This window comes from Rana temporaria, chromosome 3, assembly GCF_905171775.1.
Source record: "Rana temporaria chromosome 3, aRanTem1.1, whole genome shotgun sequence".
In the NCBI taxonomy this organism is placed as follows: domain Eukaryota; kingdom Metazoa; phylum Chordata; class Amphibia; order Anura; family Ranidae; genus Rana; species Rana temporaria.
In genome coordinates this window covers 493,886,353-493,911,390 of record NC_053491.1, presented here as the reverse complement: position 1 = coordinate 493,911,390, position 25,038 = coordinate 493,886,353, and the positions used below count along the sequence as shown (strand labels likewise).

The 25,038-nt window shown below is 47.9% G+C and overlaps 1 protein-coding gene across 2 annotated transcripts in view; it reads left to right on the top strand.

Moving 5' to 3' along the window:
• LOC120933835 (NACHT, LRR and PYD domains-containing protein 3-like) overlaps positions 1 to 25,038 on the top strand; it is a 59,537-nt gene that overhangs the window by 28,887 nt on the left and 5,612 nt on the right. For both annotated transcript variants that reach the window (XM_040347244.1, XM_040347245.1), the window contains exons 6-9: positions 244 to 396; positions 14,810 to 14,980; positions 17,909 to 18,085; positions 22,169 to 22,245. In XM_040347244.1, the coding sequence (XP_040203178.1) occupies positions 244 to 396; positions 14,810 to 14,980; positions 17,909 to 18,085; positions 22,169 to 22,205 (538 nt within the window). In that variant the 3' untranslated portion in view covers positions 22,206 to 22,245. The remainder of the gene's footprint in view (positions 1 to 243; positions 397 to 14,809; positions 14,981 to 17,908; positions 18,086 to 22,168; positions 22,246 to 25,038) is intronic.

The window sequence follows — 25,038 nt, the reverse complement described above, 5'->3', positions numbered from 1 at the left end:
GAATGGAGACCCCTGTGTAGGAAGGCCGGTGACCCCGTATACGTATCAGGGGCCTCCTTAAGTTTTGTCTGGAGTGTGACTTCAAACACCACTCATAGCCACCAATGAGAAGTCCTCATCAGGTCCAGACGGTAGAGGGAAGGCAGCCATGTGGAAGGGAAATGTTGGGTGTTACATTGTTATTCTTGGTGTCAGAGGTCATACATTCTTGGTGGTAATTATTATCTCATTATTGGATTTTAGATTTTACAATTGTAATATTTCCAGTAAAGATTGTCCGGGAGAGGACAAAGCAGAAGAAGCAGAAGAAGAAGATTCCTCCTCTTTAGAAGATGAAATAAAGTCTGATTCTCTTTCCTTTCTGATGAACCCGGAGAGTAAAATTCAGAAATTAGAGTAAGAGAAATGTGTGATCTGCAGTGATGGGGAAATGTGGCGTCTTGTGATTGTTCCCGTCTCTCAGTGTCTCCTTCTATCTCTGGGTGTCCTCCATCCTCACCCATGTAGAATCTTCCATCACCTGTCCTCTTCTCATGTCTTCCCCTCTCTCTGAGGGAATCTTTCTCTTTGTAATCTCATCCATGGGATTTGGGGTTCCCCTTATAGTAGAACAGTGACCAGGCTCTGTACATATGGAATGACCCTCCATATTCCTAACAAGCAAGAAATAGGATGGAATAGAAACCCTTAGGACTCGCTCACACGTGTGATGATTATGAAGAAGGAAGCAATGCTCAGTAACACTTCTGTGACATTTATGATGTGTCCTTATAGTGTTTTCAGAGCTTCATAAACACAATAAGAATGCTGGATAAATGTCCGGGGGAGATGTTGCTCTTTTAGTGGGAGGAGCCTAAAGGGAAAGTGATGTAGATGAAATGATCTCCTCTGATATGTGGATTTCGGATATATTACAATAAATATATGAAATGAAAATCAGCCACCATGTCATCATACTCACTATCGCTCTCCTGCCCCCTGGAGGACAGATTTCCCGGTCTGAGGATAATACCCACTTGGTGACTTGTTACCAGATCTGTTTTATTTGTATGTGTCACAATAGCTGGGATACTCGGGTCATTATTAGTTTATTAATAATAACATGTAATATATCCTCACATAGAATCACAATATATCCATGTAAGAATGCACAGAGCACCCAGCGACCCTCCTCTCCTTCATAACAGTATAGCAGCGGCTCTCCTAGTGTCTCTGACAGGCGTGATGACGTCTTCACCTTACACGTTACGCCCTAGGCGGGGCTTCATCATGTATATTTGTGTTTGTTTAAAATGTGTAAATATTAACAATTTGAGGTTTAGGGAGTCTCACTTCTGGCGCTGCACAGCTATCTTTATATCTATCCTGTAAGGAAGATGTTGCTGCACATCACCAATCATAAGTAACCAATAACCAGTGTTGCTCATCTTCCTTGACTGGTGTACTACTAGTGTCTTTTCTACTTAAACCAATAACAAACCCCAAAACCTCTTAACCCCCTATATAAACCACGCAACACCTTCTGGATTAAATGACCACTAAAGGCCCCTTTATTTAATACCAAAAGGTAAATATTAAAATAACTTTAATAAAATACCATTTATAAATATATATATCTTTATAAAACTTCATATATATATTTACCAAAAATAGAATAAATTAACCCAAACACAACAATTATACAAAACTGCTGTTCCTGAGAAAAGGGAAAGAAAAAGTGCTAGGTAATCGGCTGTACTCCATCAGGAAGCATCCTGGCCTCTAGCCGTGCTCCAATCAGCTCACGAGACAATGACTTCCTCTTTCATTTCACTCTTCAGCACGATTGACCAATAACCCCCACCTAACCAGATAGGGAAGGTGCCCATCCCATGACAGGCCCCAACTCCTACCAACCATCTCAGGTATATACATCCCATATAAATATATTATACCAACCACCACCCAACCCTCAGGAACCCCAGACCAATACCAACGTCCACCTGAAACACAAAAATAACATTAAAAACAAATACCCATACCAGACACTTCCACGGGGAGGGAGGGAACAAACAGTCTGTGTGTTACCTCTACCATGAATAGGGCCGGAATGACCAGCCCCTCCCACCCACTACTTTTAACAAACCCTCCTCGTGCTGGGTAACCCCACCCCTAAGACCTCACTTCCCTATCCTGTGTGTGCACCGCACAGTGTTCCCCCAGTCATGTGGCCCCTCCGCCTGGGTTCCCCTTACTATGGGGCTTTCTTTAAAAAAGTAATTAGTTAGTTTCAAATTACTTGTCCAAAAAAGTAATTGAGTTAGTGACTCAGTTACTACATTGGCAAAGTAATTAGTTACTCAGCAAAGTAACTGTGATCGCTCCACATGCCCAGGCAGGCCCAGCAAATGCAATACTGTGTACAATTATTAATATCATCATCACACTCCACCTGCCCAGCAATACTGTACAATATCAGATTCAGTGTGCAGTGTGACACAGTGGCACACTGCACACTGAATCTGATATTGTACAGTATTGCTGGGCAAGTGGAGTGTGATGATGATATTATTAATTGTACACAGTATTGCATTTGCTGGGCCTGCCTGGGCATGTGGAGCGGTCTGGTGGAGTGTCACTGACACTAGGACAACTGTTTTCAGAATACCCCAGCACCTGTGATCATTATGTTATAGGTGACCCGTGCTCATTATCTCATAGGTGACCTGTGATCATTATCTTATAGGTGACCTGTGCTCATCATCTCATAGGTGACCTGTGCTCATCATCATACAGCTGGGTGATCATGCCCCGACAATTACCTTCTTGCAGTTCCTCCAGGCTGGTGATCTTCTTGGCTCCATCCAGTGTGTAGATACATCGCACGCCTTGGGGGAGGTTGACATTGTCGGAGAGGGATCGGGTGAGCTCCATGAGTAGAGCATCGAAGGATCGGAAGTGTTCAGAGGACACGGCATAGGGAAGCCCCTTGAAGTAGTGGTCTCCATTGCGGTAGAAGCGCACCTTCTTGGCCTTCCTCTCGGAGCTGATCGCCTGCAGGGTACGGGTGTGGTAGAAGCTGCAGTGGGAACTATGACCAGGGCTGGGTATCAAACCGTTCCCCCTGGCCGGCCGCGTCAGCTGGTCGGTGAGTCACAAGCAGCATCACGGGAGGAGGCAGAGTCTGCCCAGACTGCCCCCCCCCCACGCGCTCTAAGTAATTTCGGTAACGCCGCCCAGTAATGGGAACGGCGTTGCCGAGAGGGAAAAAGTAATCTGATAGATTATTAGTTACCCTCAGGAGGCCCATCGTTGCCTAACGGTGTTTATTTAAACGCCATTAGTTACAACACTGCCAATAACAGAGTAGGTTTTTGCATGTACATAGTCTGTTAAAGTTTGGGTGGTCTCACTCCTCATGCTGCAATTTTGAACACTTTGAAGATATCTTATGTAGCACTTCCCCCAAAGGAGCTGCTGGTTTAATTTGGGCAGCACGTTACCTCTACTTCTCCGATGTCTAGGGTACTGGATGAGAGCTGAAAGAAAGTCGTCAATGTCCACACGTTGCATTCCTTTTTCTCTGCTTTATTTACCAAACGTGGTAAAAGAACGAACAATAGATTGAAGAGGTGAAGTAGGATATAGGTAGTGGGTTCAGGTGAAGAACGTGATCTGAAACACTCCTGCTTCCAGACATGAACTCTCGTCGCCACTCTAGCCAGAGTGGGTAGTGTGCCCCGGATAGGCCTCTCTCACTAGTCCTAGCAGCCAGGGCATCAAACGGAACCTTGGTACAGTCTCTGCCACTGACCTTCCTAAAGGTGGAGACCCGTTCGGTCCAGAATCCTCTCACTTTAAGATTAAGCACCCTTTAGGATTAAGCACCCGGATCTCTTCTCAAAGTAGTTACTTGTGGAATCGGGAAACTGACAGGCGATCACTGCTCAGCCTTTCAGTAGTGATGTGTCCTTTAATGAAGTTCAGGCCTTCCTGAGTGTACCAGCCTCGTGCTCGGTGCTCTCCAGACAGGTACTTCATTCAGTGGCTCCTCCCTCTAGGATGGATAGCGCAGGACCACTTTGTCAATGCAGACCCAGTCGGCAAGTCACGACTCCAGACCATGGTCCCAGAGTCAGGAACTCTGAACACGCACCCCCGACCAGGAGGGCCACACACAGGGGTGGGGGAACTACTGCCCAGGGTGGATGACGATGACCCAGAACCCGTGACGTCTGTCCCTTAAATACTCTTCCCCAGCATGCACAGCGGGTGATCAACCCCCACCGATTGGCCGCTGAGAAAGAATACCAAACACCTGGATCTGATTGCTGCCACCCTTGGCCTGGGGTGGAACTGACACCCCAGACAACAATAGTGGTCACTCACAGTACAGTCACAGCTGGAACAGAGGCCCAAATTTGAAAACGAACAGGTCAGAGGTAACTAATCCTCTGACTACCCCCTAAATTTAAAACAAATAAGAGGAGATTGGGACTTTAAATGAAACAGTAAGTTAATGGGAATTAAAGAAAGAAATGAAACAAGCCACTGAAAGTAGTATACATGTATTAAATAGATAAAATATCTACACAGTAAAAACAGGCAGCGTGTACAGTGACACATAGCAAACCAAACGTTTTTTACGTCTTAAAATACAATGTTTAACATATGACAATGATTTGTACAATTCAAACAATAAATGTGGACACATGAGAACTGAGCAGCACACCATAGATAATGTAACAGAGCTTATGAAATATGAACAAATCATCACATTGATCAAAGTAAAATCCCATTAACGCATATGGCTACATCTTAGTAAGCCCGACGCGGCGTTTCGTGTATATAAAACACTCCTTAGGGGCAGAAGAATTGGGATATCTAGTGTGACGGTATTAGAATGATCTCCCCGTCAGTCTTCCCTTCTTCCCATAAAGAAAATCACCCCAATATTCCACGAGGAGGAATATTCCTGGAATCACCCATAAGCCACACATGAGTCAGCGCTTACTGCTGGAACAAGACAGCTTTAATTTTATAACACAGAGCTTATATGTAATTAACAAACTGTTACAATGACAAATCTCCGCCCCCTCACACAGTGGGGGCTCCCATACAGATGATTAGGCAGACACGACGGAGCCGACCCTGACGACATTTCTTTAGATAATGACATCAGTGACGTTAATTACTAGTTCAAACAGAATACATTATCTAGACAGCTTGGCCCCGTGGATAGGAGAGATAATTACCACAATGAAGCAATCAGAATAATTAACATGAGCCACTTCTAATCACAGTAAACAGTAACCACAGGGCTTCTTCACACACACAATAGATCAATTAACCCTTTGAAATAGGGAGCTGGCTGAGGAAAGGTCATTAACATATCGATAGTCTGTTAGAGGAATGAGTCCCACCTGAAACCACCTTCCCTCTAACACACACACACAGCAGTAAACTAGCAGGGAGGATTAAACTGAAGCATATAGGCAAAAAGTCCTTTACATCTAGGATAACTATAAGTAAATGGAGGTCAAGATAATGAACTAACTTTTAACAAAAAAGGATAGAAAAAATAATAAGTTCTGATTACTTACAAGGTGTGCCATGTAATAATGTGTGTGAAAACAGTGGGACCAAAAGGTTTTCCGTCCCGGGACCTGAGGCCCCTACGTTACATACAGATACGTTACACCGCCGCAAGTTTTCATCGCAAGTGCCTGATTCACCAAGCACTTGCAATGAAAACTTACGCTGGCGGCCTCCGGCGTAAGCCCGCGTAATTCAAAGGGGCGTGTGCCATTTAAATATTGCGCGCCTCTGCGCCGGACCTACTGCGCATGCTCCGATTTGAAAAACCCGCCATGCTTTGCGCGAAGTGATGTCATTTTTTCGAACAGCGACGTGCGTAGCGTACTTTCGTATTCCCGGACATCTTACACAAGACAATTTTTTTTTTAAATTTCGACGCGGGAACGACGGCCATACTTTAAACAGCACATACGCGGGCTGTGTAAAGTTAGGGCAGGTAAAACGACGACTAAAATTGCGACAGGAAACTAGACTAGCGACGACGTAACGAATGCGAAAAACCGCCGTGGATCGCCGTAAGTACTAATTTGCATACCCGACGTTGGTTTACGACGCAAACTCCCCCCAGCGGCGGCCGAGGTATTGCATCCTAAGATCCGACAGTGTAATTCAATTACACCTGTCGGATCTTAGGGCAAACTATGCGTAACTGATTCTATGAATCAGTCGCATAGTTAGGAAGACCCTAAAACAGAGATACGACGGCGTATCAGGAGATACGCCGTTGTATCTCTTTTGTGAATCTGGCCCTTAATCCGCTATGTCCAACTCAACCGTCCCTCTGCATTATTAATACAGAGTCATATTAATGCCTCAGTACTACCGGATTCCTAATCTTTTAAAAATTAAATCCGTTCATTACCAATTTCAGTAACATTAAAAATACCAATTTACATTTACATTTTTTTTTTTTTTTTACAAATTTTAAAAATGTGGAATCAAGATTTATGTGTGGTGTATCATTAAAAATGACAATAACAATAACAGGAATAAACTCAATTAATCTAAAATTCTACTAAAATTTTATCTACCCTATTCATGCCTAAAAAGATTAATAAAATAATGAATTGATATATTAATAATTCATATATAATATAGAAAACAGATGTTATAGACCCAATCATTTTCTCCTAGTCAATTTAATAATAAATTACAGCAGCATAACAGTAATAAAAGCAACATACCAGAAATAAAGCAGTTACCCACCTAAATTGATTAATAACCTCCCATATCCATAAAAAGTGGGGATTATATTTATCCACAATGGCCCAGATTCTCGTATCTGGACGTAAAACTGCGGCGGCGTAACGTATGTCATTTACGTTACGCCGCCGCAAGTTTTACAGGCAAGTGCTTTATTCACAAAGAACTTCCCTGTAAAGTTGCGGCGGCGTAGCGTAAATCCCCTGGCGCAAGCCCGCGTAATTCAAATGAGCCGGGTAGGGGGCGTAGAGCATTTAAATTAGGCGCGTTCCCGCGCCGAACGTACTGCGCATGCGCCGTCCCTAAAATTTCCCAACGTGAATTGCGCTAAATGACCTCGCAAGGACGTCATTGGTTTCGACGTGAACGTAAATGGCGTCCAGCCCCATTCACGGACGAGTTACGCAAACAACGTAAAATTTTTAATTTGCGACGCGGGAACGACGGCCATACTTAACATTGGATACACCACCTAGGGAGCATGTTTATCTTTACGCCGCGTATCTCTTACTGAAACGGCGTATCTTTACTGAGACGGGCAAGCGTACGTTCGTGAATCGGCGTAACGACTCATTTGCATATTCTACGCCGACCTCAATAGAAGCGCCACCTAGCGGCCAGCGTAAATATTGCACCCTAAGATACGACGGCGCAGGCCGTCGTATCTTAGGCATGTTTACGTGTATCTCTGTTTGAGCATACACTTAAACATACGGCGGGCTTAGATTCGGAGTTACGTTGGCGTATCTACTGATACGCCGGCGTAACTCTTTGTGAATCTGGGCCTATATGTATTCTATAATCACAGCTGGCCCTATAATCAGAGGAACCCTACCCATAACATTCCCCATATGTAAGCCCAGTAAGGGCAATGTGCAAGTAACTAAATTGGGATCAATTCCCCTATATAGGAAACAAATAGTACAGGATGCACACCCACCCTCCCCCAAATAAAAGGCACCCCCTAATACACCCAACAATGACTGAATCGCTATCTAGTGAACCCCAAAAATGAAAGGGAGAGTGTAAATAAATTAAACACACCCCTGTCCCCCTGCAAGCGTCGGTCTGGTGTTGTATCTATACAGGAATTGCCCCATGCATGTGAGGTATCACCACAAATGTCAGATGAAGGGCAGTAATTCTAGCAGTAGACCTTCTCTGTAGATCTAAAGTGGTAACCTGTAAAGGCTTTTAAAGATGTATGTAGTTTGTCGCCGCTGCACGGGTGTGCGTAATTATAAAGCATGTCGTGTTTGGTATCTGTGTACTCGGCATAAGATCATCTTTTATATTTCACCAAACATTTGGCCAATATAGTGCTTTTGTGCATTAAAATGTAAAGTGTTTTTTTTCCCCCCAAAATTTTGTTTGAAAAATCACTGTGCAAATACTTTATGAAATAAAAATGTAAACATCAGTTTCCGAGGCCCTGAAATGTCAAGATAGCCCCAAACCCCCCAAATTACCCCCATTTTGGAAAGTAGACACCCCAAGCTGTAACAGACCTATGCATGCTGCCGGGACATCGATAATCTTCATGCAGGGAGGACTACAAGGAACTGCATGGCTTGTCACAATTGGATGTACCACAGTGTATTCTGAGCTCAAAGGGTTAACTGGACAAAGGGTCTCTTTCACTGCTGAATGCTAATGTTCCCTTTGCATAGCTAATGAACTCTCTTTTGTGTAGGTAACAGCCCCCTGTGAGGTGTATGCTGATGGGGATTATGTGTGAGTGATAATTGTTTTAAAGGTTAATTGAATTCTATTGTCTGATCAAGTTAAGTTTAGGAGCCAAGACGGCTAGCGGCTGATTGGCTCAAGGGAGTGTCATTTGTTTCTGTACAGTTTGTAACCAGATATAAGGAGGAACAATGTGGCATTAAAGTTCAGTCTGTTTGCCCCTTCAAACGTAGCACGTCTCGTTTCTTGGAAGGGCGTTCTATGGGATATACCGGCGGTACCTGCATATCATAACTTGTCAGCAAAAAGGACGTCTCCAACGGCCGATACCCCTCACTACCAGTGGGTAGCCGTTACACAAGCTATTTGCTAAGACACATGGGGAGTATTTTACAGATCTCATTTGTTTTGGAAATTAAGAAAGAAAAGGAAAAAAAAATGTTTCTTTTCTTTTTTCAAAACTTTGCGACAAAAAGCGAGATCTGCAAAATACTCCCCATGCCTCTCAGAAAATAGGGTGTCTACTTTCCAAAAGGGGTAATTTGGGGGGTTTGTACTGACATTTTAGCACCTCAAGAAATGAGGTCATAAACTAGAAGTGTAAATTCCAGTAATTGTACCCTAGTTTGTAGACAATATAACTTTTGCACAAACCACAAAAATATACGCTTATTGGGATTTTTTACCCAAGACATGTGGCTGAATACATTTTGGCCTAAATGTATGACTAGAATTTAGTTTTATTGGATTTCTTTATAACAAAGTAGAAAATATATATATATATATATATATATATATATATATATATATATATATATATATATATATATATATATATATATATATATATATATATATATATATATATATATATATATATATATATATATATATATATATATGAAAAAAAGGACGTCAATTTTGTTTGGGTACAGCGTCGCACGACCGCACAATTACCAGTTAAACAGGGCAGTGCCAAATTGTAAAAAGTGCCCTGGTCATTAACCACTTCAGCCCCTGAAGAATTAACCCCCTTCCTGACCAGAGCCCTTTTTCGCAATTCGGCACTGCGTCGCATTAACTGACAATTGCGCGGGCGTGCAACGTTGTACCCAAATAAAATTGATGTCCTTTTTTACCCACAAGTAGAGCTTTCTTTTGGTGGTATTTGATCTCCTCTGCTTTTTTTATTATTTGCGCTATAAACAAAAAAGTGCGTACATTTTGAAAAAAAATACATTTTTAACTTTTTCCTATAATAAATATCCCACATTTTTTTCCCTCGGTTTAGGGGATACGTATTCTTATACAAATTTTTGGTTAAAAAAAATCGCGATAAGTGTTCATTGATTGGTTTGTGCAAAAGTTATTGGGCCAGATTCAGAAAGATCAGCGGATCTTTCTGCTGGCGTAACGTATGTCATTTACGTTACGCCGCCGCAAGTTTTTCAGGCAAGTGCTTTATTCACAAAGCACTTGCCTGTAAAGTTGCGGTGGCGTAGCGTAAACCCCCCCGTGGAATTCAAATTTGGCGGGTAGGGGGCTTGTATAATTTAAATGAAGCGCGTCCCTGCGCCGAACGAACTGCGCATGCGCCGGCCGTGACTGAATCCCAGTGCGCATGCTCCAAATGACGTTGGCAAATCGCCATGCTTTCGACGTGGACGTAAATTACGTCCAGCCCTATTCGCGAACGACTTACGCAAACAACGTAAAAAATCAAATTTCGTCGTGGGAACGACGGCCATACTTAACATTGGCTGTGCCTCATAGACCCAGGGATAACTATACGCCGGAAAAAGCCTAATGTAAATGACGTAAAAAAATGCGCCGGGCAGACGTACGTTTTGTGAATCGGCGTATCTACCTAATTTGCATATTCTACACTGAAATTGACGGAAGCGCCACCTAGCGGCCAGCGTAAATATGCAGCCTAAGATATGACGGTGTAAGACACTTACACCTGTCGGATCTTAGGGATATCTATGCGTAACTGATTCTATGAATCAGGCGCATAGATACGACCGAGCGCACTCAGAGATACGACGGCGTATCAGGAGATACGCCGTCGTATCTCTTTCTGAATCTGGCACATAGCGTCTACAAAATAGGGGATAGTTTTTTGGCATTTTTATTATAATTTTTTTTCTTACTAGTAATGGCGGTGATCTGCAATTTTCTTGGGACTGCGACATTATGGAGGACACATCGGGCACTATTTTGCAACCATTTTTACAGCGATCAGTGCTATAAAAATGCACTGATTACTGTGTAAATGACAGTGAAGGGGTTAACCACTAGGGGGTGATCAAGGGGTTAAGTGTGTCCTAGGGGAGGGGAGCTGCGGTGGCTCAACGCGATTGGCACTGCGCTGACAAGACATTCACCTCTGCAGCTAGGGGTTCGGATCCCGGTCTCGGGCTACATGTGAATTGAGTTTGGTGGTCTCAGCCCGGCTCCCGGTGGGTGTGCTATGCGAGGTAAGCCTGCGCTTAATACGTCCACCCCCCTCCCACAAAAACCACCACACTTACACGCACTCGAAATTGGGTTAACATGCACGCACTTTGATCATGCGGTCTCTAAAAAGAGAGGCGAAGGACTAACGGGGCTGAGCGGGCTAGATCCTCTCACTCCCTTATAGGGAGTCCCTCTGCCCCGTTGGGCTCCAAAGCGGAGCAGGTAGGGCGGGCTGTGTGGGAGGACCCCCTCACACACCCACCATTGCCACCCGGGGCATGGAGAAAGGTGGCAGATTGCCTCTGGGGGAGGCCTGCCTACTCCCAACTCCTGCAGTCCGGCTCCTTTCTCGAGTACACGCACAAAATACACTTTAGAAAAAAAAAAAGAAAAAAAAAGTGTGTCCTAGGGAGTGATTCTAACTGTGGGGGGATGGGCTATCAGTGACATGACAGCGATCACTGCTCCCGATCACAGGAAGCAGTCGATCACTGTCCTGTCACTAGACAGAACAGGGAAATGCCTTGTTTACATAGGTATCCTTCGTTCTGCCTCTCCGTGAGATGATTGCGGCACCCGGCGGACATCGAGTCCGTGGGACCCATGGGCATGCTCAGGGAGCTCGTGGCAGGGGAGCACGGTGGCATATTCAAAGCACCGTACAGGTCTGCCGACTTTTATGCACATGCGGTGGTCAGCAAGTGGTTAAAGCGGGAGTTCACCCGAATTTTTTTTTTTAACAATAGATTGATGCTCATTTTGTCAAGGGGAATCGGGTGTTCTTTTTAAAATCTAAGCAGTACTTACCGTTTTAGCCCAGGTTACGATTTGGTACGATTTGAGATGCGATTTCACATGTCAAATCGCATCTCAAATGGGCGGCATTTGCCGGCAATTGTCGGCAATGGCACCGTCCTAATCGGTGCGACGCCGCATCTGCGGCGCTGCACCGATTTTAAAAAGTAGTTCCTGTACTACTTTTTGTGATTTCGGGCCACGATTTACATTGAACCCTGCACAGATGTCTCTTAAATCGCGGCCGAAATCGCGGCAAAACCGCAGCCGCGAAATCACGGTAAAATCACGATTTTACTGTGATTTTGAATTTGCAGCAGTGTGAACCTAGCCTTATGCCGCATACAGACGATCGTTTTTTGTGATGAAAAAAAATGACGTTTTTGAAAACGTCATTTAAAATGATAGTGTGTGGGGAAAATGTCGTTTTATGTCTTCAGAAAAACGACCAAAAAAAAATTCGAACATGCTCGAATTTTTTGTGTCGTTTTTCAAAATGTCATTTTTTGTGTCAATGAAAATGATAGTGTGTGGGCAAAACGACGTTTTTAAACCCGCACATGCCCAGAAGCAAGTTTTGAGACGGGAGGTAAAACTACCATTCATAATGGAGATAGCACATTCATCACGCTTTAACAGACAAAAAAGCACGAATCATCTTTTACTAACAAGTAACCAGCTAAAAGCAGCCTCAAGGCGAATAGAACTTCCCCTTTAGAGTGCCGTCACTTTGTTCATCATTTTTCAAAATGATGGTGTGTATGCTCCATCATTTTTGAAAATGAAGTTTCAAAAATGTCGTTTTTTTTCATCACTTCAAACGTCATTTTTTTTTCATCACAAAAAACGACCGTCTGTATGGGGCATTAGAGATAGATCTTCTCCGCCACTTCCGGGTATGGTCTTCGGGACTTGGTGTTCCTATTTGATTGACAGGCTTCCGACGGTCGCATACATTGCATCACGAGTACCCGAAAGAAGCCGAACGTCGGTGCGGCTCTATACGGCGCCTGCGCACCGACGTTCAGCTACTTTCGGAAAATCGTGACGCGATGTATGTGACCGTCGGAAGCCTGTCGGAAGCGTGTCAATCATAAATAAACAAAACGAAAAAAATACTGCGCTATCTCATAGCCGCTAACACAGCAAAAGAGATCAAAAGTTGCTAGTAAAACATATGTGGAAAAAGTGTAGCGCTAACAGTGAATCAATTGTGATAAAACAATCTAAATTGTATCGTGCAACACCACATGTGAACTAATGGTATCGATGATAATTAAAGTCCATAAATCCTTGACTGGATAAATGAATTGAATCAAACTATGTTGAAAGACGTTCAATAACTGGATAAATAAACAAAATTCAACGGTGAGAAGTGAGAAGTCCACCACCACTTATGACAAGGGGCTTACCGGATGGATTGGACCCAGAAAGGCATATACCTACTAGGCCAATCAAGCTTTGTTAAAGATGATACACTGAAGAGGGTACACCATACACGTCTTGCGATTCGGTATTATTGAAAAAGAGACCTCAGGCAGACAATTCAGGAATGGTTCCCAGCATGCAGCGATATTCAACAGATCACAAGGAGGGCATATTGATTATTCAACCGATGAGTATGTAAAAGAAAAAGTGGGGCGCACATAGCATAATTCCGTAAAAATCAATATTTATTTTAAAAAGAGAGTAACTAGTAGGTATATGCCTTTCTGGGTCCAATCCATCCGGTAAGCCCCTTGTCATAAGTGGTGGTGGACTTCTCACTTCTCACCGTTGAATTTTGTTTATTTATCCAGTTATTGAACGTCTTTCAACATAGTTTGATTCAATTCATTTATCCAGTCAAGGATTTATGGACTTTAATTATCATCGATACCATTAGTTCACATGTGGTTTTGCGCGATACAATTTAGATTGTTTTATCACAATTGATTCACTGTTAGCGCTACACTTTTTCCACATAGGAAGCGTGTCAATCAAATAGGAACGCCCAGTCCCGCAGCCCATACCCGGAAGCGGCGGAGAAGATCGCTCTCTAAAACGGTAAGTACTGCTTCGATTTTAAAAGAACTACCCGATTCCCCTTGACAAAATGAGCATCAATCTAATGTTAAAAATTACGTTTTCGGGTGAACCTCCACTTTAAGGGGGTAAAACCTTCCAGGGATGAAGTGGTTAAGGTAAAAACCTTCATCCTTTCCATCCTCTGTAATAAATCCTGTAACATCCTAGTATATGATTCATATCTATGGAGATGATATCTGATTGCTGGAGACACTAAAGAATGGGGGATGGGAGAATAAAGTGCTTTAATGTGAAGTGTCCCCCATGTGAATGTAGAATCCCATTGTAAATGTGGAATAGCCACCAATATAGTACTTGTATCTCTAATATATCCCATAAGTCTCAGCACTAAAAGCTGTAAATGTATATCCACCCCTCCCCCCCCTACATTCTCTATAAGGGATCCTATTCCTGCCACAATCCGGTGATCTTCAATGGGAACTCCTGATTTGTGGACTTTTTTTTTTTTTTTTTTGCAAATTCTTTTTATTGAATTTAAGAATGAGGTAAGGTTTACAAAAACAAAGCCTATCGGGCATACCCAGGCTTGAGAAGCAAAGAAAAACAAAAAACTTAATCGCATCACCTGAAATAGTTAGCAACCAAGCCTAAGACCACCCCCTTTTTGTTTTTTCCCCTTTATATATAACAGTAAACAACCATCAATTCAGAAAGGTAAACCAAAGAATAGAAGGAAACTGCTGCCCCCTCTCCACTGATTTGTGGACTTTAGGAAGGTGATGGAATATTGGGGTCACTGGGGTATCCACCATCAGAAATCCTGCTGTTTTATTTCATAAACCCCCCAGATCCTTTCCTTTATCTATCAATTTCAGAAGACCCTGTATGAGACACTGTGTGAGGTCCTGCTTAATAACCGGGTACATAAGGGGGTGACTGAGCTGTCACAGCGCCCCCTCTTTATACTATGTAGACATAAGTACTACAACAGCTTCACCTTTATCATCTCCTCATATTCATCTTATAATATAATATCATGTGTCTGGATTTGTCTCTGCAGGTTGTATGATTGTGGTGTGACTTCCTCCGGCTGTGATGATCTACGATCCATTCTTATCAATAATCGATCCCTCACCAGACTGGATTCATCAGGGAATTATCTGGAAGACTCTGGAATAAAACTTGTATTTGAGGGGCTCAGAGATCCTGGCTGTACTCTGCAGGAGATGTGGTGAGAATTATCCTATAAATGATATAATATTCTGCAGGATTCCGGTATAAATCTTCTATGTGAGGGATCCAGACATGTCACCTAGATGAAAGTTATACAAAGACAGACTTCTGATTGTCCGGTTACACTTTGAGTTCCCATCATAGTCCTTCAGGTCACTCGCTGTTATTGGCTTTCATCCCCTCCCCCCTCCACTGACTATCAGAGATCACACTTTGGTTGGGGTCACACTGGAGGTCACAGCAGGGGGTCCGGTGCGTCTCCATTCACCATTTCAGGTCCAATTTCAACACAAATTTTAAGCTGAATTCAGACCTGAAATGGACCAGAAGACACACAGGACTCCGTATTCTCTTCATTCAGTGACCAATCATAGACAGATGGTCCTCCATTAGAATCTGGAAGGACAGAGCGAGTCTCTAGACCAGAAGTGACCCCTAGATGCCAATAAAATCCCCCCATCCTTGTAGATATAAAATTGTCACCTCACTGAACCTCAAAGAGAAGTCCTAGTCATTTCATCTACAAGCCCAGCAGGGAACAAGGCCGATACAGTGAGAAGACCCCCAACTGTCTGCCAGACATTGATTTATGTCAGAGATCAGAGGAATCTATTTTATCTCTCATACAAAATAAAATATTAGTTGCAGAGAGATGGAAATAATTCCTCCCGATTGTACACATGTTGGGGTATGTGTAGTGAGGATAGAATCCAGGAGAAACTCACAGAATGGTTCTATGGAGTCTTATTACACCAGACAAGCAGTGATTGGTCTTGTTGGGATCAGACTGACATGCCGGTGTTACCAATTCTCATCCATCAGAACTATTCATGGACCATTTAGCTCTAGTCCCTGTGCGGGTTCCCTGGTGGCTGTCCGGGGTCTCTGGTGGCTGTGTGGGGTCCCTGGTCCCTGTGTGGGGTCCCTGGTGGTTGCGCGGGGTCCCTGGTGGCTGTGAGGGGTCTCTGATGGTTTGCGGGGTCCTTGGTAGCTCTGTGGGGATCCTGGTGGCTGTATGGGGTCCCTGGTCTTTGAGTGGGAACTCTGGTGGGTGTGGGGGATCCCTGGTGGCTGTGTGGGATCTCTGTGAAGGGTCCCTGGTGGTTGTGTGTTGTCCTTTGTCCCTGAGTGAGAACTTTGGTGGCTCTGCGGTGTCCCTGGTTGCTCTGCGGGTTTCCTGGTGGTTGTGCGGGGTCCCTGGTGGCTGTGAGGGGTCTCTGATGTTTGCGGGGTCCTTGGTAGCTCTGTGGGGATCCTGGTGGCTGTATGGGGTCCCTGGTGGCTGTGTGGGGTCCCTGGTCTCTGAGTGGGAACTCTGGTGGTTGTGAAGGGTCCCTGGTGGTTATGTGGGGTCCCTGGTGGCTGTGAGGGGTCTCTGATGGTTTGCGGGGTCCTTGGTAGCTTTGTGGGGATCCTGGTGGCTGTGTGGGGTCCCTGGTGGCTGTGTGGGATCTCTGTACAGGGTCCCTGGTGGTTGTATGTGTGGTCCTTGGTCCCTGAGTGGGAACTCTGGTGGCTCTGCGTTGTCCTTGGTAGCTCTTTGGGGTCCCTGGTGGCTGTGCAGGGTCTTTGGTGGTTGTTTGGGGTTTGGGTCGAAGAAGTAAGCACATAGGTGAGTGGAGGGGGGTGGGGGCAGGTAGGGGAGTGGAGGGGGCAGGTAGGTTTATGGAGGGGGTGAGGCAGGTAGGTGAGTGGAGGGGGGGAGGGGACACACACTGCATGGGGGAGGCACAGATGACGGCTAACAAGTGAGGAGAGCCCAGTCTGAGGAGGAGGGTGACCATGATGTTGGGTGTCTGTGCACAGGGTGTTGATCACTCACCTCTCCTAGGACACGGTGTCTCCACTGACACACATATGAGAGAGTGGAGGGAGGTCAGAGCGTGCGCTCTTCTCTGAGTGGGCGGCATCCCCGATTAGAGCCGCTCTCTCTTTGGTTGACAGGAGAAAGGGAAGGGGGGCGAGCGGGGGAAATACACAGACAGTCCACATCTCTCCTCTCCCCTATCACAGCGCCGCTGCTGAGGAGCAAATGGAGCAGCGCTGTCACTGTGTGCGCTGGAGGGTGCGGGTCCTTTTTTTCAGGGGTTTTTTTTTTGCCTCATCGGCCTAGGCCCAAGGGACTTCCCACAAGATCAGCTGTCACAAGCGTGGGGTTCCTTTAAGGGATCTGGTCCCTCCTGATTGGATGGATATAGAACTCCAAACAAAACAAAAATGCCACCAATAGTGAAGTACGTCCTTCAAAACAATTGTCTCTTTATTTACAATAAATGCACTGACAACCAATAATATGTCAGCATATCCAGCAACCAATTGGGCAGTAGATAATATCACTCACCAGCACCACTTCCTGTTTCAGTTCCAGGCAGGAAATGACATCACCCGGCTCCGCCCGAGGGTCGTCTGTCCAATGATTGGTTGATCTTCTGACATATTTTGCTGCACGGAGACGCATGTGAAGTAGAAATCCCATTATTTCCTATGTGGCCGGTTCCCATCGATGTGCCGCAGTTTAGTGTGAAAGGGAATCTATATGGAGCCATTCACCCCTCCAATGTGTACGTTACCACGTACGCCTCAATGTACTTTCAACAGTGTAACTCCACACTAAGACTTTTCAGGTGGGTGACAACTTACCTCCATTTCACAGGGGAGGTCCAACCAATATTTCATGACATCATCCATCCAAGACCCCGCCCACTGATTATTCATTGGATGTGTCTACTTCTGCCCCTCCCTGAAAAAAACCATTTCATTTTCTAAGACTCCGCCCATTCATTATGCATTGGATGTGTCTACTTCTGCCCCTCCCTGGAAAAACATTTAATTTTCTAAGACTCCGCCCACTGATTATTCATTGGATGTGTCTACTTCTGCCCCTCCCTGGAAGAACATTTCACCTCTTTCCTGCTTCTCCCTCCAGGATTTGGGACTGTAAAGTGACATTGCGGTGCTGTGATGATCTTTCCTCCGTTATCTCCACAAACCGAACTCTGACCTGTCTGTGGATAAGATTGGATGATGATGAGAAGATGTCGGAGTCAGAAGTGGGACGTTGTTGTGAGGTCCTCCGGAATGTCGGCTTCTCTGTGGAGAGATGGTAAGATCTGTTCTATTGGAGGAAACACACAGACTAAGTCTTAGAATGTGAATAGTAAAATGTAGAGACAGGGCCGGACTGGCCAACCGGGATACCGGGAAATTTCCCGCCAGGCTGCCTGCCCTGGGCCGCTTTGGGCTAAGCTGTGGCTGCAGCGCAGAGATCCGCTCCCTCCTCCTCGGGCAGCGAGTGTTAAAAATGTTGCCGCGCTGCTGTGAGAAAAGTCCGTCCCGCCCTCCTAGACCAGCTCGATTTATATGCACGGCGCACCTACAGCAGTGTGTACCGGAGGTGGAGAGGGAATGTCATTGTCTGCTGTGGATTGTGCGGGGGCGCGGGGAGGGAACTATCGCATGCAGTACACTGACAGTTCCCTCCCCCGGCTCCTCCAGCTGCTGAGCCATTCGGCGGTTCAGGGCTCTGATGCTTAGGTGCTGGCCCGCCTCCCTCACTTACAATGGTCAGGACTCGTGAGGGGTGTGGCCCCGCCTGTCATGTGGGGGCGGAGCTACCGGCCTCAGGGATGATCGCAAGGTCCCACGTTCTGGGCAGAACAACATGGATGGAGGTACAAAAAAAAAAGGCTCTAAAAATGTTTTACTTTTTATGTAGCTGTCCCCTGTGTCATCCAGTCCCCTGTGCCACCCAGCCCTGTGTCACCCAGTCCCCTGTGCCACCCAGCCCTGTGTCACCCAGTCCCCTGTGCCACCCAGCCCTGTGTCACCCAGTCCCCTGTGCCACCCAGCCCTGTGTCACCCAGTCCCCTGTGCCACCCAGCCCTGTGCCACTCCCCTGTGCCACCCAGCCCTGTGTCACCCAGTCCCATGTGCCACCCAGTCCCCTGTGCCACCCAGTCCCCTGTGCCACCCAGTCCCCTGTGTCACCCAGCCCCGTGTCACCCAGCCCCCTGTGTCACCCAGCCCTGTGTCACCCAGCCCCCTGTGTCACCCAGCCCCCTGTGTCACCCAGCCCCCTGTGCCACCCAGTCCCCTGTGCCACCCAGTCCCCTGTGCCACCCAGTCCCCTGTGTCACCCAGTCCCCTGTGTCACCCAGTCCCCTGTGTCACCCAGTCCCCTGTGTCACCCAGTCCCCAGTGTCACCCAGCCCTGTGTCACCCAGCCCCCTGTGCCACCCAGTCCTGTGCCACCCAGTCCTGTGTCACCCAGTCCTGTGTCACCCAGCCCTGTGTCACCCAGCCCTGTGTCACCCAGCCCCCTGTGTCACCCAGCCCCCTGTGCCACCCAGTCCTGTGTCACCCAGTCCTGTATCACCCAGTCCTGTATCACCCAGTCCTGTATCACCCAGTCCTGTATCACCCAGTCCCCTGTGTCACCCAGTGCCCTGTGTCACCCAGTGCCCTGTGTCACCCAGTCCTGTGTCACCCAGCCCTGTGTCACCCAGTCCCCTGTGCCACCCAGCCTTGTGTCACCCAGTCCTGTGTCACCCAGTCCCCTGTGTCACCCAGTCCCCTGTGTCACCCAGCCCTGTGTCACCCAGCCCTGTGTCACCCAGTCCCCTGTGTCACCCAGTCCCCTGTGTCACTCAGTCCCCTGTGTCACTCAGTCCCCTGTGTCACTCAGTCCCTTGTGTCACCCAGTCCCCTGTGTCACCCAGTCCCCTGTGTCACCCAGCCCTGTGTCACCCAGTCCCCTGTGTCACTCAGTCCCCTGTGTCACTCAGTCCCCTGTGTCACTCAGTCCCCTGTGTCACCCAGTGCCCTGTGTCACCCAGTGCCCTGTGTCACCCAGTGCCCTGTGTCACCCAGCCCCCTGCTGTCACCCAGTCCCCTGTGCCACCCAGTCCCCTGTGCCACCCAGTCCCCTGTGCCACCCAGTCCCCTGTGCCACCCAGTCCCCTGTGCCACCCAGTCCCCAGTGTCACCCAGCCCTGTCACCCAGTCCCCTGTGTCACTCAGTCCCCTGTGTCACTCAGTCCCCTGTGTCACCCAGTCCCCTGTGTCACCCAGCCCTGTGTCACCCAGTCCCCTGTGTCACCCAGTCCCCTGTGTCACTCAGTCCCCTGTGTCACCCAGTCCCCTGTGTCACCCAGTGCCCTGTGTCACCCAGTGCCCTGTGTCACCCAGTGCCCTGTGTCACCCAGTGCCCTGCTGTCACCCAGCCCCCTGCTGTCACCCAGTCCCATGTGTCACCCAGTCCCCTGCTGTCACCCAGTCCCCTGCTGTCACCCAGTCCCCCTCTGTCACCCAGCCCTCTGTCACCCAGTCCCCTCTGTCACCCAGTCCCATGTGTCACCCAGTCCCATGTGTCACCCAGTCCCATGTGTCACCCAGTCCCATGTGTCACCCAGTCCCATGTGTCACCCAGCCCCCTGCTGTCACCCAGTCCCCTGTGTCACCCAGTCCCCTGTCACCCAGCCCTCTGTCACCCAGTCCCCTGCTGTCGCCAAGTTCTCTGTCGCCATGTCCTCTGTTACCCAGTCCCCTGCTGTCACCAAGTCCTCTGTCACCCAGTCGCCAAGTCCTCTGTCACCCAGTCCCCTGCTGTCGCCAAGTTCTCTGTCGCCATGTCCTCTGTTACCCAGTCCCCTGCTGTCACCAAGTCCTCTGTCACCCAGTCGCCAAGTCCTCTGTCACCCAGTCCCCTGCTGTCGCCAAGTCCTCTGTCACCCAGCCCTCTGTCACCCATTCCCCTGCTGTCGCCAAGTTCTCTGTCGCCATGTCCTCTGTTACCCAGTCCCCTGCTGTCACCAAGTCCTCAGTCCCCTGCTGTCGCCAAGTCCTCTGTCACCCAGTCCCCTGCTGTCGCCAAGTCCTATGTCACCCAGTCCCCTGCTGTCGCCAAGTCCTATGTCACCCAGTCCCCTGCTGTCACCAAGTCCTATGTCACCCAGTCCCCTGCTGTCGCCAAGTCCTCTGTCACCCAGTCGCCAAGTCCTCTGTCACCCAGTCCCCTGCTGTCGCCAAGTCCTCTGTCACCCAGTCCCCTGCTGTCGCCAAGTCCTCTGTCGCCCAGTCCCCCTGCTGTCGCCCAGTCCCCCTGCTGTCGCCCAGTCCCCCTGCTGTCGCCCAGTCCCCCTGCTGTCACGACATGCTGAATCTGGTGACAAGGGACAAGTGGCAAGTGACATTTCTGAGTGTCTCCGATGCTCTCCTGTGCCCCCTACCTCTGGCCACATGCGGTATTGCATGCAATTGAAGTCAATGTGGAACAAATAATTTTCGTTTCCATTGACTTCAATGGGGAAACTCGCTTTGAAATGCGAGTACTTTGGATTACGAGCATTCTCCTGGAATGGATTATGCTCGTAATCCGAGGTTCCACTGTAATATATATATATATCTCCCTAGCCCTATGTGCTTTCATATCTGTCTTATCTTTATATAATACGCTCTTTAAATGTTTCTTTAAAATGTATGGTTTTCTCTTTTATGAACAAGAAAATAATGACGTTATGATGTTGGGCTGGTATAATAATGCTATGGGGCTGGTATGAAATGTTTTCCAGGGCTGGTTTTTACTCCCAGTCCGGCCCTGTGTAGAGAACATTGGGTGGAGATGATGGAAGGGGGACGTTGTTGGGAGGTCTTCTGACACCCGGGCTGCACTGTAATGAAAATGGAAGGACGGGGTGACAAACATTCTATACAATTTCTGTAGAACCCATTGGAGGTCTCTGTTGTTATACAGATAATGAGAGAGATGATTGAGATTTCCTGTGCCAGTCACACATTTCCCAGATGATGGAGAATTTATTCCTCATCCCAAGTTTTATCATTACAGATGGGGGATGGGAAAATCAGATCCACCAATAATAATCTTAGTCAGGTCTTACAATCTTCCACAAGGTTTTACCCCCCATCCCCCGCTGTCCATCCAATGTGTCCGTATAACTGAGCCAATCAGATGTGAGCTCTCATCCTGTACACATGACAGCCAAGCACACCCGGCATACAGTCTGCTATCCCAATGGTTGGATGGCCATGAGTGTGTGGCCCCTGCCATGGTGAGGGCCCCTCACCTTTCCATCATTTCTTACAGAGCACAGTATGAGCCCCTCCCCCCTTTTCCATCATCACAGCAACATTTCCTCCTCTAACACTCTCATTTTATACTTCTATGAAGGGATGAAAGAGGCTGGTATGTATCTATAGACAGATGAAGATAAGAAGATGGTGTGTGGGAGATCCTCGCCCTCTCAGGTAATACATGGCTCCTCCCTCTCTCAGGTAATACATGGCTCCTCCCTCTCTCAGGTAATACATGGCTCCTTCCCCTCTCAGGTAATACATGGCTCCTCCCCCTCTCAGGTAATACACGGCTCCTCCCCCTCTCAGGTAATACACGGCTCCTCCCCCTCTCAGGTAATACACGGCTCCTCCCCCTCTCAGGTAATACACGGCTCCTCCCCCTCTCAGGTAATACACGGCTCCTCCCCCTCTCAGGTAATACACGGCTCCTCCCCCTCTCAGGTAATACACGGCTCCTCCCCTCTCAGGTAATACATGGCTCCTCCCCCTCTCAGAATGTCCAGAATGGAATAATATCGGAGTAAAGTGATATGAACTCTCACATTTTATTTTCTCTTTCTGATCCTTAAATATAGAATTCCAGTAATTATAATCTTTGTGTTCTTTTCCTCTTCTAAATGGCGTCATTTCTGCTCAGTATTGTCCACTTCCTGTGTTGCTGTGTGACCAGTGCCCCCTTCACAGCTCTGATCTGATAGGGACACCCGCGCATGCGCACTCCCATCTATTGTTCTACAAGCCTGCGGTGACACACTGGCTGCACCGCATGTACAGGGGCCCAGACATCAGATCACCGCTACAGCTCCGCCTCCATTGTCATCTGATTGGAAATCCGGGGCTCTGAGCTCCAGCCCCACCTCTGCCCTGCCTCCTCTCTATGAGTGACAGCGGCCCCTGCACTTTCAGAGCTGCATGTGGATTGGCTCTTGGATGATGTTCTGTGACAACGGCACAAGGACCAAACATTACAACAAACTTTATTCATACAAGACACGGTCCTGTTGTGTCAAAGTTTACTGACAATACATTTTACTGACTCAATTTTCATTGGAAATTTTATTTTATTTTAACCATCACCACCCAGAATTCTGTGTCCCCCCAGGCAGATTCTGTGTCGCTCCCCCTCCAGGCAGATTCTGTGTCGCTCCCCCTCCAGGCAGATTCTGTGTCACCCCCCCTCCAGGCAGATTCTGTGTCGCCCCCCCCCTCCAGGCAGATTCTGTGTCGCCCCCCCCCCCCAGGCAGATTCTGTGTCGCCCCCCCCCTCCAGGCAGATTCTGTGTCGCCCCCCCCCCCTCCAGGCAGATTCTGTGTCACCCCCCCTCCAGGCAGATTCTGTGTCACCCCCCCCCTCCAGGCAGATTCTGTGTCACCCCCCCATCAGGCAGATTCTGTGTCGCCCCCCCCAGGCAGATTCTGTGTCGCCCCCCACAGGCAGATTCTGTGTCGCCCCCCACCAGGCAGATTCTGTGTCGCCCCCCACCAGGCAGATTCTGTGTCGCCCCCCCCCCCCAGGCAGATTCTGTGTCGCCCCCCCAGGCAGATTCTGTGTCGCCCCCCCCCCAGGCAGATTCTGTGTCGCCCCCCACCAGGCAGATTCTGTGTCGCCCCCCCACCAGGCAGATTCTGTGTCGCCCCCCCACCAGGCAGATTCTGTGTCGCCCCCCCACCAGGCAGATTCTGTGTCGCCCCCCCACCAGGCAGATTTTGTGTTTCTCTCATCACCTTCCAGGACGGCACCCGAGAGATGATGGCTCCTCCCCACAGGAAACACAATCACTTAACAATTTAAAAGTCCCCACCCTTCCCCTTGATCCTCAGTATTGATTGTGTTTCTCCGAACACATCGTCACGTTTGTTTTGTTTGAAAACCTAGAGACCGGGGAGGGTCGAAGGTACCCCTGTTGAGACAGGTCTTAGGGAGGCCGGGGAGGGCTGAACTAACCTGTAGGCCTTCGGGTCTAACTCACAGGTCGCCCCAGGCGTGCACCAGTGCTCTGAGCTGCGGGGAGGCTTGCCATCGCTAGGGTGCAGAAGAAACGCCGCCATTTGAAGAGCTCTCTCTTCCCGGGTACTGCTTCCTACTTTTGGAAACATGGCGCTCCAAGCCTCTCTGAGTGAAGGTGGGCTTTTGCCTCACAGCGCAACCCGGAAGGGACGCCGGAGAGAAGCATGGCGGTGGAAGGGTCGGCTTCCGGATAGCCCTTACAAGAGGTACCGACAGCCGGGGACCCAGCCAAACCTCCTCATGGACAGGAGGAGATGAAGGCAAATGTGACTGCAGGCAGATCCAGGTCGGGGCGCAGTGAGTACATTCCCCCTTGGAAAGGGAGGAGGAAAGGGAGTGAGAGTCCTGGTCTTCAGGGTCTGAGTCTCTGGGGCCAGCCAGCCAGCACAGGACTGGTTTTTACTTCTCACCCTTTCACCTCCCCAGTACAAACCTGCAGTCCTGGGGGAGGACAAAGTAATATTATGCATATATGTATATCTCTTGTCTTGCAAAAACCCCCCAGCGGATCCCAGGAGACCCCAAATAAACAGTCTCCTACCGCTACAGGGCATAGCTCCTCATAACTTGGCAGAGAAAGGAAAAATTTTCCATGAAGCCGCCAGGCAGTCCGTAACTTAAGGTCTGACATAGAGGAGCTTATCCCTAGAGAAGACATATCCTCCCAAGAAGGCCTTGTCCGAACGGAACCTAGTGCCCTTCCCCCGCCCTCACAGTCATTCCCTCTAGTCCAGGTAGAGGAAGCTTAAGGAGGACAGGGAGGATATGGTAAGCCAAGCTAAACAGGAGCCATTCACCCTAGAGGGTCTGGTTGGACTCCTGCAGGCAAATATAGGCCTCTGAGGAGATTATAAAATCCCTAGAATAATCTCATAAAAGGGGGCTGAGCAAGGCTCAATCCAGTTAGGGCCAGCCTGCCATGAATCTGACAGGCAGATCACAAGGGTGCAGTTAGG